The 12,397-nt window shown below is 40.1% G+C and overlaps 1 protein-coding gene across 6 annotated transcripts in view; it reads right to left on the reverse strand.

Annotated features, from left to right (window-relative positions):
* Positions 1–12,397, reverse strand: part of LOC124605474 (alanine--glyoxylate aminotransferase 2, mitochondrial-like) — a 151,524-nt gene that overhangs the window by 106,517 nt on the left and 32,610 nt on the right. For 3 of the 6 annotated variants that reach the window (XM_047137183.1, XM_047137182.1, XM_047137186.1), the window contains exon 2: positions 49–140. In XM_047137183.1, the coding sequence (XP_046993139.1) occupies positions 49–140 (92 nt within the window). Of the gene's footprint in view, positions 1–48; positions 141–7,939; positions 7,953–7,977; positions 8,099–12,397 lie in introns of those variants that run through there. The other 3 variants (XM_047137184.1, XM_047137185.1, XM_047137188.1) reach the window with 3 other exon arrangements.

A 12,397-nucleotide genomic window follows, 5' to 3' on the forward strand; every position in this document is an offset into this window, starting at 1 on the left:
TCTTACAGTTAAGATAATTCTTGTGCATTGATCACAGTCCATACTCACTGTGTACTTCTTTGGCTGATAATCACATGGAGGCATCTCAGGTGCTGCCATAGCATGGTAGTCTTTCTGGCTAAACTTCAGAAAACGTAAACCTGTGAAAGTAAAATTCTGAATAATAGCCATTGTCTTCTAACAAGATGATTCTACATTCATAGCAAAAGTTTGTCAAGTACATTGTGAAAATTGTATGGATAAAATACAGAATAGAAGTGATATTTAGCTTTGAATTAATAATGATGACTTGATATTAACACATGTAGCTTGAATTCACATTTGTAATCATCTAACACTGCTTTTATAAACAGTATGTTAGGCTATCATAGGTACAAGACAAAGGCGTGAGTAAGGAGTAATGAAATAAGCAAATAATTCCAATAAACATAGGTCCAGAAATCAATGTTTTCCGCATATAACATACTATAATTCAGCATATGAACACCTTATAACAGAGTTCTCAAGGAGCCAAACTGCAAATATGCACATTTGGACAAATACCGGTACATTACAACAAGTGCTCCACATGGCTATCATTCGTGTGAAGGCAGATCTCAGCACACTACCTCATCTGTAGCAATACATGTTCAAATTGCAAGGTGTGGGCCAAATGTAGTTACCATTATCCATAATGTGTCTCCAGAGTTCATCAACACTATCAATATGGCTGGACTACACCAGAGCTTTTAAATACTGCCAAACAAAAAGGATCAAATTAAGGCACAGAACTTGGGAGGCAGTAGTACTGGCAAGCCACAACTGATACACTGTTTGCTGTCAAAGATTCATGCTGCGTATTCCTGAAGGGCCACCTGAAAGTGTGCTGGTACCCCATCATGCTCCTTAGACACTGGAAGTGTTGTAAGATTGGCACGACTTGTGCTTGTATCAGAGAAACCATTGGTTTCTGGACCTATGTTTATTAGGATTGTTTCATTGTCCTCTACTCACCCTTTCACTTGTACCTGTAATAGCCAGACAAATTGTGTGCTGAAAGGGAAAACTCAAGCTTTAATTTTATAAATGACTTTCACCATCATCTGGACTATTTCCACCAGCAAAAATTGTAATGAATAACTTAGTCATTGGCAGATATGATTTCATTTAAAAATTCTAAGAGACACTGATCCCACAACAACTAACGTTGTGCCAAGCTTTAACTTTTAAGCTGAAGTTTCCGTGTGTGAAAATATATATGAAGGATGACTTATCCAAAAGCAAAAGCATTTTTCCATCCTTTCTTTATGCTGCCAGTTACTCAATTCCAGTCAACAGCTCTATTCTTGTATTTATATTACAGTTATAGCTATTACTGTAATTGCTAAATTAAATCACCTTTTTCAGGCTGCATTTGTTGCATGAAATATACATCTAGTCCAGTCAGTTGACTTTTGCCTATGTGCTAATATTAAATGATCCTACAGATAGAGAAAACAAAAGAGAAAATGAAATTAACACTGATGCATGTATTCATTAGCAATTGGACCACCATCACGATTGAAAGGTTTTTCTGAGATAATCGAAAGAGGTATCTTGAACAGAATGACCACCTCAATGCCAACCAGCATGGATTTTGAAAACATCGATCACGTGAAACCCAACTTGCACTTCTCTCAACTGACACACTGAAAGCTTTGGATCAAGGCAATCAGTTAGATGCTGTATTTCTTGATTTCCAAAAAGCTTTTTACTCAGTACCCCATCTACGCTTATTGTCAAAAGCTCAATCATATGAGGTATCGAGTGAAATTTGTGACTGGATTGAGGACTTTTTGGTAGGTAGCATGCAGCAAGTTATCTTGGATGGAGAGAGATCCTTAGATGTAGAAGTAACTTCGAGTGTGCCCCAGGAAAGTGTGTTGGGACCCTTGCTGTTCATGTTGTACATTAATGACCTTGCAGACAATATTAACAGTAAAATCAGGCTTTTTGCAGATGATGCAGTAATCTATAATGAAGTGCTGTCTGAAAGAAGCTACGTAAATATTCAGTCAGACCTTGATAAGATTTTGAAGTGATGCAGAGATTGGCAACTTGCTTTAAATGTTCAGAAATGTAAAATTTCGCACTTCACAAAATGAAAAAACTAGTATCCTATGACTACAATATCAATGAGTCACTGTTGCAATTGGCCAATTTATACATACACCTGGGTGTAACACTTTGTAGTGATATGAAGTGGAATGACCACAAAGCTTCAATTCATGTGTAAAGCAGGTGGTAGACTTCAGCTTATTGGTAGAAAACAGAGGAAGTGCAATCAATCTACAAAGGAGATCACTTACAAATCATTTGTATGACTGGTTCTAGAATATTGTTCAAGTGAATGGGACCCATATCAGATAGGACTAACAGGGCATATTGAACATACACAGAGAAGGGCACCATGAATGGTAACAGGTTTGTTTAACCCATGGGAGAGTGTCACAGATAGACTGAAGTAAATGAACTAGAAAATGAGCTGGAAGACTCTAAGATAGACATAAACTATCCTGAAAAGTCTGTTAACAAAGTTTCAAGAACCGACTTTAAATGATTACTCTAATAATATACTACAACCCCTTCGTATCACTCACGTAGGGATCATAAGGGTAAGATTTTGATCATTATTGCGAACATAGAGGCATTCGTACAATCTCTCTTCCTGCACTCCATACATAAATGGAACAGGAAGAAACCATAATAACTGGTAGAATGGGACATACCCTCTGCCATGCACCTAACAGTGGTTTGCAGAATATAGATGTAGATGTAGTAATGCATGAAAGACTTGCTCATTTTCTAAATAAAAAAAAAATATTGACTAGTACTCAGAATGGGTTTAAGAAGAACAGATCATCAGGAATAGCAGTCTCCAAATTCATGAGAGTGGTCCCAACTGCTTCAGATATGAATGAATTAATTGTGAGATATTCATAGATTTATTGAAGTTGTGTAATCAGTTGTGACTTGGTGCTTATGGAACTACACTGTGATAGGGTCTGGGGACTGGCCTATGTTTGGTTCACGTTCTCTCTCTCTGGCAGACAATGTAGGGTGCAAAGTGCCATGAAGGGAAGGAAAATCTTTAAGATTATGGTAACAATAAAAATTAACCAGGGGTAAGTGCCCAGGTTTCCATGTTAGATCCCTCTTATTCCTGCAGTGTAGTTCGCCAATTAACCAAGCATTCCTACAAAAGGATGCACTGATGATGATTTACAGCAAAAGTCTCCAAGACAATAAATAATGCAGGAAAATGGTTTAAGAACATGACTTTGGTCATAAATAAAGAAAAAGCAGTATGGGTGAGCTTTAGTAATAAGAGAAGTAAAGTTGAAAGCAGCATGAAACTGTGTGTGCTTTACTGCCAAAGTCCCATACACAAAATTTCAAAGCACGTTGTTGGATGAACACTAGAGATGGGAAAAACATACAGAGATTCTGAATTATAAAACTAAATGTTGTGAATTGGACAAATTGCTACTCACTACACAGAGGAGGCACTGAGCAGCAGCCAGGCACATTTACAACTAGACTACCCCCCCCCCCCACACACACACACAAACAAATATTATACACAAAGATATATATTCACACACACAAACAGTACTTGTTGTTCTGTGGGCACAGAGACACTACTACTACTAACACTACTACCACAAAAAAAGCCTCATATGTGTGGTGAGCAGCAATCTATCCAGTTCATATCGTTTTATGTTGGAGGTTTCTACTGGCCAAGTAACTGTTGTGTACTAAGGCTTAGAGATTGTTGCAGCCTTGAATCATTGTAGTGCATCTATTAGGCCCTATGCATAATTATATTAACAGTTTGCTCTGAATGTGTGTGCTTTTTGAAATCTTGTAAGGAATTTTCAACATTGAGAAAATGAAATAAGTTCATAAATTCAAAGTAGAACTGAAACATTTTTTAATAACACACAGCTTGTAGAATAGTGGTGTCTGTGTGTGTGTGTAAAATATATATAAGAAAAATTCTTAATCTGTACACCACAAACAGCACAATATGTGACTACAGAACCAAATTCAGACAGTGTTTACATCCAAACCGAAGAAACATTAAATCATATCTCAGTAACAGAAAGCAAACTGTAAGCTACAACAGTCAAAAGTCACAGTTACTGAATGTCACTAGAGGTGTACCCCAAGGATCAGTGCTTGGGCCATTACTGTTTATAATACACTCCTGGAAATTGAAATAAGAACACCGTGAATTCATTGTCCCAGGAAGGGGAAACTTTATTGACACATTCCTGGGGTCAGATACATCACATGATCACACTGACAGAACCACAGGCACATAGACACAGGCAACAGAGCATGCACAATGTCGGCACTAGTACAGTGTATATCCACCTTTCGCAGCAATGCAGGCTGCTATTCTCCCATGGAGACGATCGTAGAGATGCTGGATGTAGTCCTGTGCAACGGCTTGCCATGCCATTTCCACCTGGCGCCTCAGTTGGACCAGCGTTCGTGCTGGACGTGAAGACCGCGTGAGACGACGCTTCATCCAGTCCCAAACATGCTCAATGGGGGACAGATCCGGAGATCTTGCTGGCCAGGGTAGTTGACTTACACATTCTAGAGCACGTTGGGTGGGACGGGGTACATGCGGACGTGCATTGTCCTGTTGGAACAGCAAGTTCCCTTGCCGGTCTAGGAATGGTAGAACAATGGGTTCGATGACGGTTTGGATGTACCGTGCAGTATTCAGTGTCCCCTCGACGATCACCAGTGGTGTACGGCCAGTGTAGGAGATCGCTCCCCACACAATGATGCCGGGTGTTGGCCCTGTGTGCCTCGGTCGTATGCAGTCCTGATTGTGGCGCTCACCTGCACGGTGCCAAACACGCATACGACCATCATTGGCACCAAGGCAGAAGCGACTCTCATCGCTGAAGACGACACGTCTCCATTCGTCCCTCCATTCACGCCTGTCGCGACACCACTGGAGGCGGGCTGCACGATGTTGGAGCGTGAGCGGAAGACGGCCTAACGGTGTGCGGGACCGTAGCCCAGCTTCATGGAGACGGTTGCGAATGGTCCTCGCCGATACCCCAGGAGCAACAGTGTCCCTAATTTGCTGGGAAGTGGCGGTGCGGTCCCCTACGGCACTGCGTAGGATCCTACGGTCTTGGCGTGCATCCGTGCGTCGCTGCGGTCCGGTCCCAGGTCGACGGGCACGTGCACCTTCCGCCGACCACTGGCGACAACATCAATGTACTGTGGAGACCTCACGCCCCACGTGTTGAGCAATTCGGCGGTACGTCCACCCGGCCTCCCGCATGCCCACTATACGCCCTCGCTCAAAGTCCGTCAACTGCACATACGGTTCACGTCCACGCTGTCGCGGCATGCTACCAGTGTTAAAGACTGCGATGGAGCTCCGTATGCCACGGCAAACTGGCTGACACTGACGGCGGCGGTGCACAAATGCTGCGCAGCTAGCGCCATTCGACGGCCAACACCGCGGTTCCTGGTGTGTCCGCTGTGCCGTGCGTGTGATCATTGCTTGTACAGCCCTCTCGCAGTGTCCGGAGCAAATATGGTGGGTCTGACACACCGGTGTCAATGTGTTCTTTTTTCCATTTCCAGGAGTGTATTTATAAATGACCTGCCCAGCAATATGCCATGCAAATCTGTGCTTTACGCAGATGATACAACTTTCATCAATTCAGGGAAGGACATAAATAAACTGAAGGAGCAAAGTAAAGATTTTCTCAGATTATCCAATATGTGGTTCGAAGCCAATGAGTTAGCTATTAACTATGAAAAGACTGTAAATATATCCTTCAGCATATCCAATGCTGATATTGAGTACACTTCTACCAAACTTCTTGGCATATACTTAGATACGAAATTAACCTGGCAGAGTCACATAGACAACATATCTCGAAAGCTTTCGCGAGTTATCTATCTACTGAAAAAATTACGCACATGTGTTTCTGAAAGCCTGCTGACTAATTTCTATTATGCATTCTTTCATTGCCATATTAGCTATGGTCTTCTTCTATGGGGTAATTCTCCATGGTCCAGAAAAATTTTTATTTGGCAGAAGAAAGACATCAGGAGAATCTCTGGGATTACCAAAAATAACATATCATGTAGGTCATACTTCAAAGAATTACAGATAATGACAGTCCCTTCTCTTTTTATATACAGCTGCCTTTTGTACATAAAAGAAAACTTTAACAGCTACAACCTTAAGCAGTCCGTTCATAATCATAACACTCATCAAACATTTAAGATAGACATACCAACAGCTCGACTCAATAAAACACAAGACAGTTATGAATACATGGGAATAAGGCTTTTCAACACATTACCTGTGCAGGCACATTGTGTCTCTCTTAATATCTTTGAAAGTAAGACTAAAAAATGGCTGAAAGACAAAGCTTTTTACCGTGTTAGAGAATTTGAATACTCTTCAAAAATAGACCTGACTTACGAAACAACTTGCAACTCTGTTTGTGCCTCTTCCTAAGCTTTTTCTGTCTCTGTAGTTCCACATTTAACTGTTAAACATGTGGAGAAATCCTTAGGTACGAAATGTATTCTTTTATTATGCACATTCTTTAAAATGCACACTTTAGTTATGTGGGATATCTTTATGTATCAAATGTATTCCTTTATTATGTATGTTCTTTTAAAATGTATACTTTAGCTTTGTGTGATACCTCACAATAGTTATATTTCTTAATATGTAAATTGTACATTACTCATGACGACATTGATTGCATGTAAATGCTTAAAGATGAATAAATAAATAAACAAGTCAAAAACTCAAAACAGTGTATAATACCATGGAATTAAATTTTATAATAGACTGCCACAAGAAATAAAAGATGCAAATGATCCCCACACCTTTAGCCGAAGCATAAAAAAAACAACTAAATAGCAGTTATTACACTATAAATATTTAAAATAACTACAGATGGTAACTTAATGTTCATGACCATTGTACTGTCTAACAATTTATGACATTAGAAAAGTAGACATAAATATAGGAACTATAAATAGTTTAAGTGGAATGTATAATTTAATGAGAAATATTGTGCAAACATTTGACGACATCCGTACAATGTATATTGCATCAGTTGAGCAATCAGTAATTTTTTTTACATGATATGGTAATGAAAACATGTATCAGTAAGCATCTTTAGGATTACTTCACAATTGGCATAGAGGCTGAAACCATCTAGATGTGTTAGATGTATAGGTTTTTATCTAACGAACAAACATAAAGTAAAAACATGGCATAATTTAATAATATGATGCAGGCATGATATAGGCCCCAATGTCAGCAATTATTATTTCTGTCAACTTCAGGCGCATTTCAATGTACGTGAATTTTTTGCGATAATGGATATTTTGACAGAAATCTCTAGTTAATTATACATACGTGGAATAGTTGTGCAACACTGTGAGATAATACTGAACGAATCAATTTACATGCTGTTTTGCACAACTAATATGGAAATGTGACTGCAAGCTATTCAGACATAAATAAATTTGAAAGACTAAAATATTTTGTATAACGGTAATAACAAGAGCAAATAGTTCTTTCGCAGTACGGGAACATGCGCTACTCGCCAAAATCAAATACCTTTCAATCTAATTTACATAAATAGAAGTTCTAGAGATCCAGTGGTCTTTACAGTTTCAGCATTTTCTAACTACCGGTACCTTCGCATTTTCATTAATTAGATAAGAAAGCTAGTAGATACCAGAGTTTTTAAGTAGAGTTATCTATATCCTTATTACATGTGAAACAATTCGTTTTGTTGCATTACTAACTTTTTAATGTCAAAAATGTCCGAGAGCGAAAAACGCTAGAACGATGGGCTAACAACAAATTGAATTTTAACTCTCTCTGTTGTCTCGCCTGAATTACTGTGTACTTTTTTTTTAGTTAACACATTTACGGCGCACCTGCCAATTTCCTCATGTCTGCGTAGTGAAGTTGTGTGCCAACGACGACAATCCGTACGACTGTGACTCGTACGCGATCCAGTGGTTCATCTGCCTCGCGAACAATGACGTCCGGTCTCAGCAGGCTAGGCGCGCATTAACATCAATCGCCAGACGACCCGCCAAGGGAGGGGAAGGGAGACTCACGCCTGAACTCTGACCGTCAGACGATTGTCAAATAAAACAACTGCGTGTCAATCAAACTGGGGCGCCAGCCGTAGCGCACGCGCCATTTCCGGAACGCTCTCGATATTCCTGCTGAACTACAAATTGCCGTGACCTCGGCATGCGTCTAGTCTTGGAGGTTTCGTGAAACATCGAAGACTGCACGATCACAATTAAGGGATTCCCATTTTTGCCACAAAGCAACCCAATTAATATTCACACACCACCATCTAGAGTACCACAGGTAAACAGGACATCTATCGTAACATCGTCTTTGATTTATTATAAGTGGTTATGAGTCATTTTATGAAGTTGACTGGGGGAAAAAAGTGTGGTAATTACATGTTTACCTTGTACTTGTAGAATTAGGACGTGATACATCAGCAAACAGAAAGATAATGGATAGTTTATTTTAATGTCGTAAATAGTTAAATCAGTAATACAGCGAAGTATGTAATGCTACAATAGTTAACAATTTTTTGTTTATGTGCATAAAATTACCAAATAAGCAGCAACCAGTCGTAAAATCATGTTTTATTTATTTAGTTTTGCAAATCGATTTCAACTGATTAACAGCCATCATCAGTTGAAATCGATTTGCAAAAGTAAATAAATAAAACATGATTTTGCGACTGGTTGCTGCTTATTTGGTAATTTTATGGTTTACGGTCGCTGCGCAACTTGGGAACCACATGGAGCCCACCATTCATAAGTTTATGTGCATGTTTTATATATGCGCACCGCAACTGCATTAACGCTTGGATTACTCAGACAGGTAATTTGCTGCATTCTTAACTTTTTCGAGATACAGCAGTTGTAATACACACAAGGCATTTCGTAACAGATCGGAGGAACATAACGGGCAAGTCTTCTTCACTAGAACCTTGACCAGAACAAAAATACGTGATTCTCTCATTCTCCTGGCCACTCATCGACGAGTACCGATTATGTGACTTAGTTTGACAACTGAGGTTAATCATTTATAACGGAAATATCAGAGCTAATGAAACGACACGAAACGTGTCTAAAACTTTTCTAATTTTGCGTTTGTAATACTGCAAAATAATTGATAGCCGAAGTGCGTATTTTTTTTACTTATTTTGAGGCTTTCCTTTTTCTATGTTTTGAAAAAGATCAGTCTATTCTGTGATATGATGTTTTTCTTGATCTAGGGTATGTCCAAAGTGACTGTCATATGAGAACGCGATGGACAACGGCTGTTCCCTCGCACATGTGTGGACAGTTAAATCAAGGGCTTCTGTCACACTGCAGGGGACTGAAGTACTAGGACATGCATTGAGAACTTGAAATAGTGCATTGATAATGGCTAAGCACTAGCCGAAATCTAGATCTGCCGAATAAAACCTGAAAGAATAGGACGAGTGATTGCTGTGCTCTATCATTTGAAAGACACAGTCGTTGAGTGCAGCCTCATTCCTAATGGAAGGAAACCTGAATTTAAATTGAACTTTATATCCCTTTTGTCGGAAGCTTTCGGTGATTTCCCAGTATTATCTCCGCAAAATTTCCTAATTCTTCTCACAGTGCTGAAGCTTACTTCTGGGTGTACGTCGCTGTTAGTCTCATCGACTCTGGGGGAGCGTGGAGTAGCTCTTTATTCTTGCTCTCCTGCTCGCAACATTATTATTTTCTTGCTTCACTCCCTAAAGAACAACCGCTTGCGCTTCACCGAGGAGCTGAAAGTGTAGGCTATCTAACGCTGCCCGCGATGGGCCATTAACCGCTTTGTCACTCATCAACAGATACGTATTAAAGTGCGAAGCAATAGAACACGGCACAACAATCACCTCGCAGTGGCTACATACACAAAGTTCTTTATTAGATCGCGGAAGTTGGCAGCGGCCAACCACAAGACATGGGCGGGCCGAAGTCGACCGACTTTTGCCGATTCAGATCTAGGGAGCCTTTGTCCTGCTCTTCGTAAACAGACTATACGTGTACATTGTACGGATCACATTAGTTTTGCATGTTATATTACAATTGTGCTTCACAGTATTAGAAAGGTAATCTATGCCGCAGCTTTTTTCTCTTTTTTTTTCAAAAGAAAAGCCACATTTTGTTTTTAATACCTTTTAAGCTACAGCACATTTTGTGTACAATATTGTGATCACAGTCGTACAGTTTTGTCGTCTAACATGAAGGGATGCAGACGGTCCACAATAAAGTTCACGAAGTCCCCAGGTATCTGGTGCCTTCGATTACTACCACAGATCCCATGGCGGACTAGGTGAATGTCCTCCATAACATAATGCTGCCCTCACCGGCCTGCATCCAAGACCCGGTACATGTTTCGGGCAGCTGTTCGCCTTGAAGACGACGTAACCGGACACTACCATCGACCTGGTGTAACAGGAAACGTGATTCATTCGATCAGGCAACACGTTTCCATTGCTGCAGAGTCCAGTCTCAGTGCACTCGTAATTGACGATATCGTTGGGTAGGGTCTAGGAGTCGTATGCAGGGATCTCCACGTTCAAAATACGCGGTGAACAGCGTGCACCGAAAAACTTGTGCCTGCATGGGCATTGTTCTCCGTCATCAGATCTGCCACAGATCTGCTTTCCGCGATAAGGCGCGAACGTCTACAACTACATCTACATCCATACTCCGCAAGCCACCTGACGGTGTGTGGCGGAGGGTACCTTGAGTACCTCTATCGGTTCTCCCTTCTATTCCAGTCTCGTATTGTTCGTGGAAAGAAAGATTGTCGGTATGCCTCTGTGTGGGCTCTAATCTCTCTGATATTATCCTCATGGTCTCTTCGTGAGATATACGTAGGAGGGAGCAATATACTGCTTGACTCCTCGGCGAAGGTATGTTCTCGAAACTTCAACAAAAGTCCGTACCGAGCAACTGAGCGTCTCTCCTGCAGAGTCTTCCACTGGAATTTATCTATCATCTCCGTAACGGTTTCGCGATTACTAAATAATCCTGTAACGAAGCGTGCTGCTCTCCGTTGGATCTTCTCTATCTCTTCTATCAATCCTATCAGGTACGGATCCCACACTGGTGAGCAGTATTCAAGCAGTGGGCGAACAAGTGTACTGTAACCTAGTTCCTTTGTTTTCGGATTGCATTTCCTTAGAATTCTTCCAATGAATCTCAGTCTGACATCTGCTTTACCGACGATCAACTTTATATGATCATTCCATTTTAAATCACTCCTAATGCGTACTCCCCCATTTAATTTATGGAATTAACTGCTTCCAGTTGCTGTCCTGCTATATTGTAGCTAAATCATAAGGGATCTTTCCTTTTATGTATACGCAGCACATTACACTTAACTACATTGAGATTCAATTGCCATTCCCTGCACTAGAGGTGGGCCAAACTGTTATTCTGGAGTAACCGTTATCACAGTTCCAGTTATTCTTTGATAACCGTTATCGTTAACCGTTATTAATAACTGCCAAGTTATTTTTCGCTAGCGAATACCGAATACTCCGACAGTTAAATAACGACATAGTTGGAATCCATCAGTTTAGTTATCAGTATAACTGCGAGTAGTGTGAAATAGCAGGAATGTCGTATGAATCGTGTCATAACCTTAACTTATTAACTCCGGGTACATTTTAGTTGATGTTAGAACGATTATTAGTGTTTCATATTATATGTTTGTAGGTTATCGGTCGCTATTAGAAATATTATCTTCGCAGCTGCGACAGAAAGTACGCGGAACTTCGCCAAAGCACTGTTTAAGTAAAATGTTAACAACGTGCGTTTTTAAGTATGAAGTAATATGTAAACTGAGTACTGTAGGTTAAATTCGAAGCTTAATTTCTTATGCTGCTCACATAATAGAATGAAGTGTACAGCCTTGTAATACAACAAAAAATATACGTAATGTGACAGATTCGTTTACTCCTGTGCTGTAAAAGCTAGTCCTATTGGGGAAAGTGTGAGTACGCTAATCCAAGTTTTATGTCAGATTTGCAAACTGCTCGATTTCTCCAGCGACAGCGTGTTTATAACATATGAAGACATGCAGATCGAAAAGGTTGACAGTGTTACATTTCTGGGACTACAACTCGATAATAAATTCAGTTGGGAAGGGCATACCACATTTTTTCATTCTATTATTTCATAAGGGAGCATATTCTGTGGTAACTTATCAAACGTAGCAAAAGTTTTTCGCATGTAAAAGCGTGTAATAAAAATCGTTTATGGTATCAATTCAAGAACATCATGTAGGAAC

Source organism: Schistocerca americana, chromosome 3 (assembly GCF_021461395.2).
Source record: "Schistocerca americana isolate TAMUIC-IGC-003095 chromosome 3, iqSchAmer2.1, whole genome shotgun sequence".
NCBI lineage: Eukaryota > Metazoa > Arthropoda > Insecta > Orthoptera > Acrididae > Schistocerca > Schistocerca americana.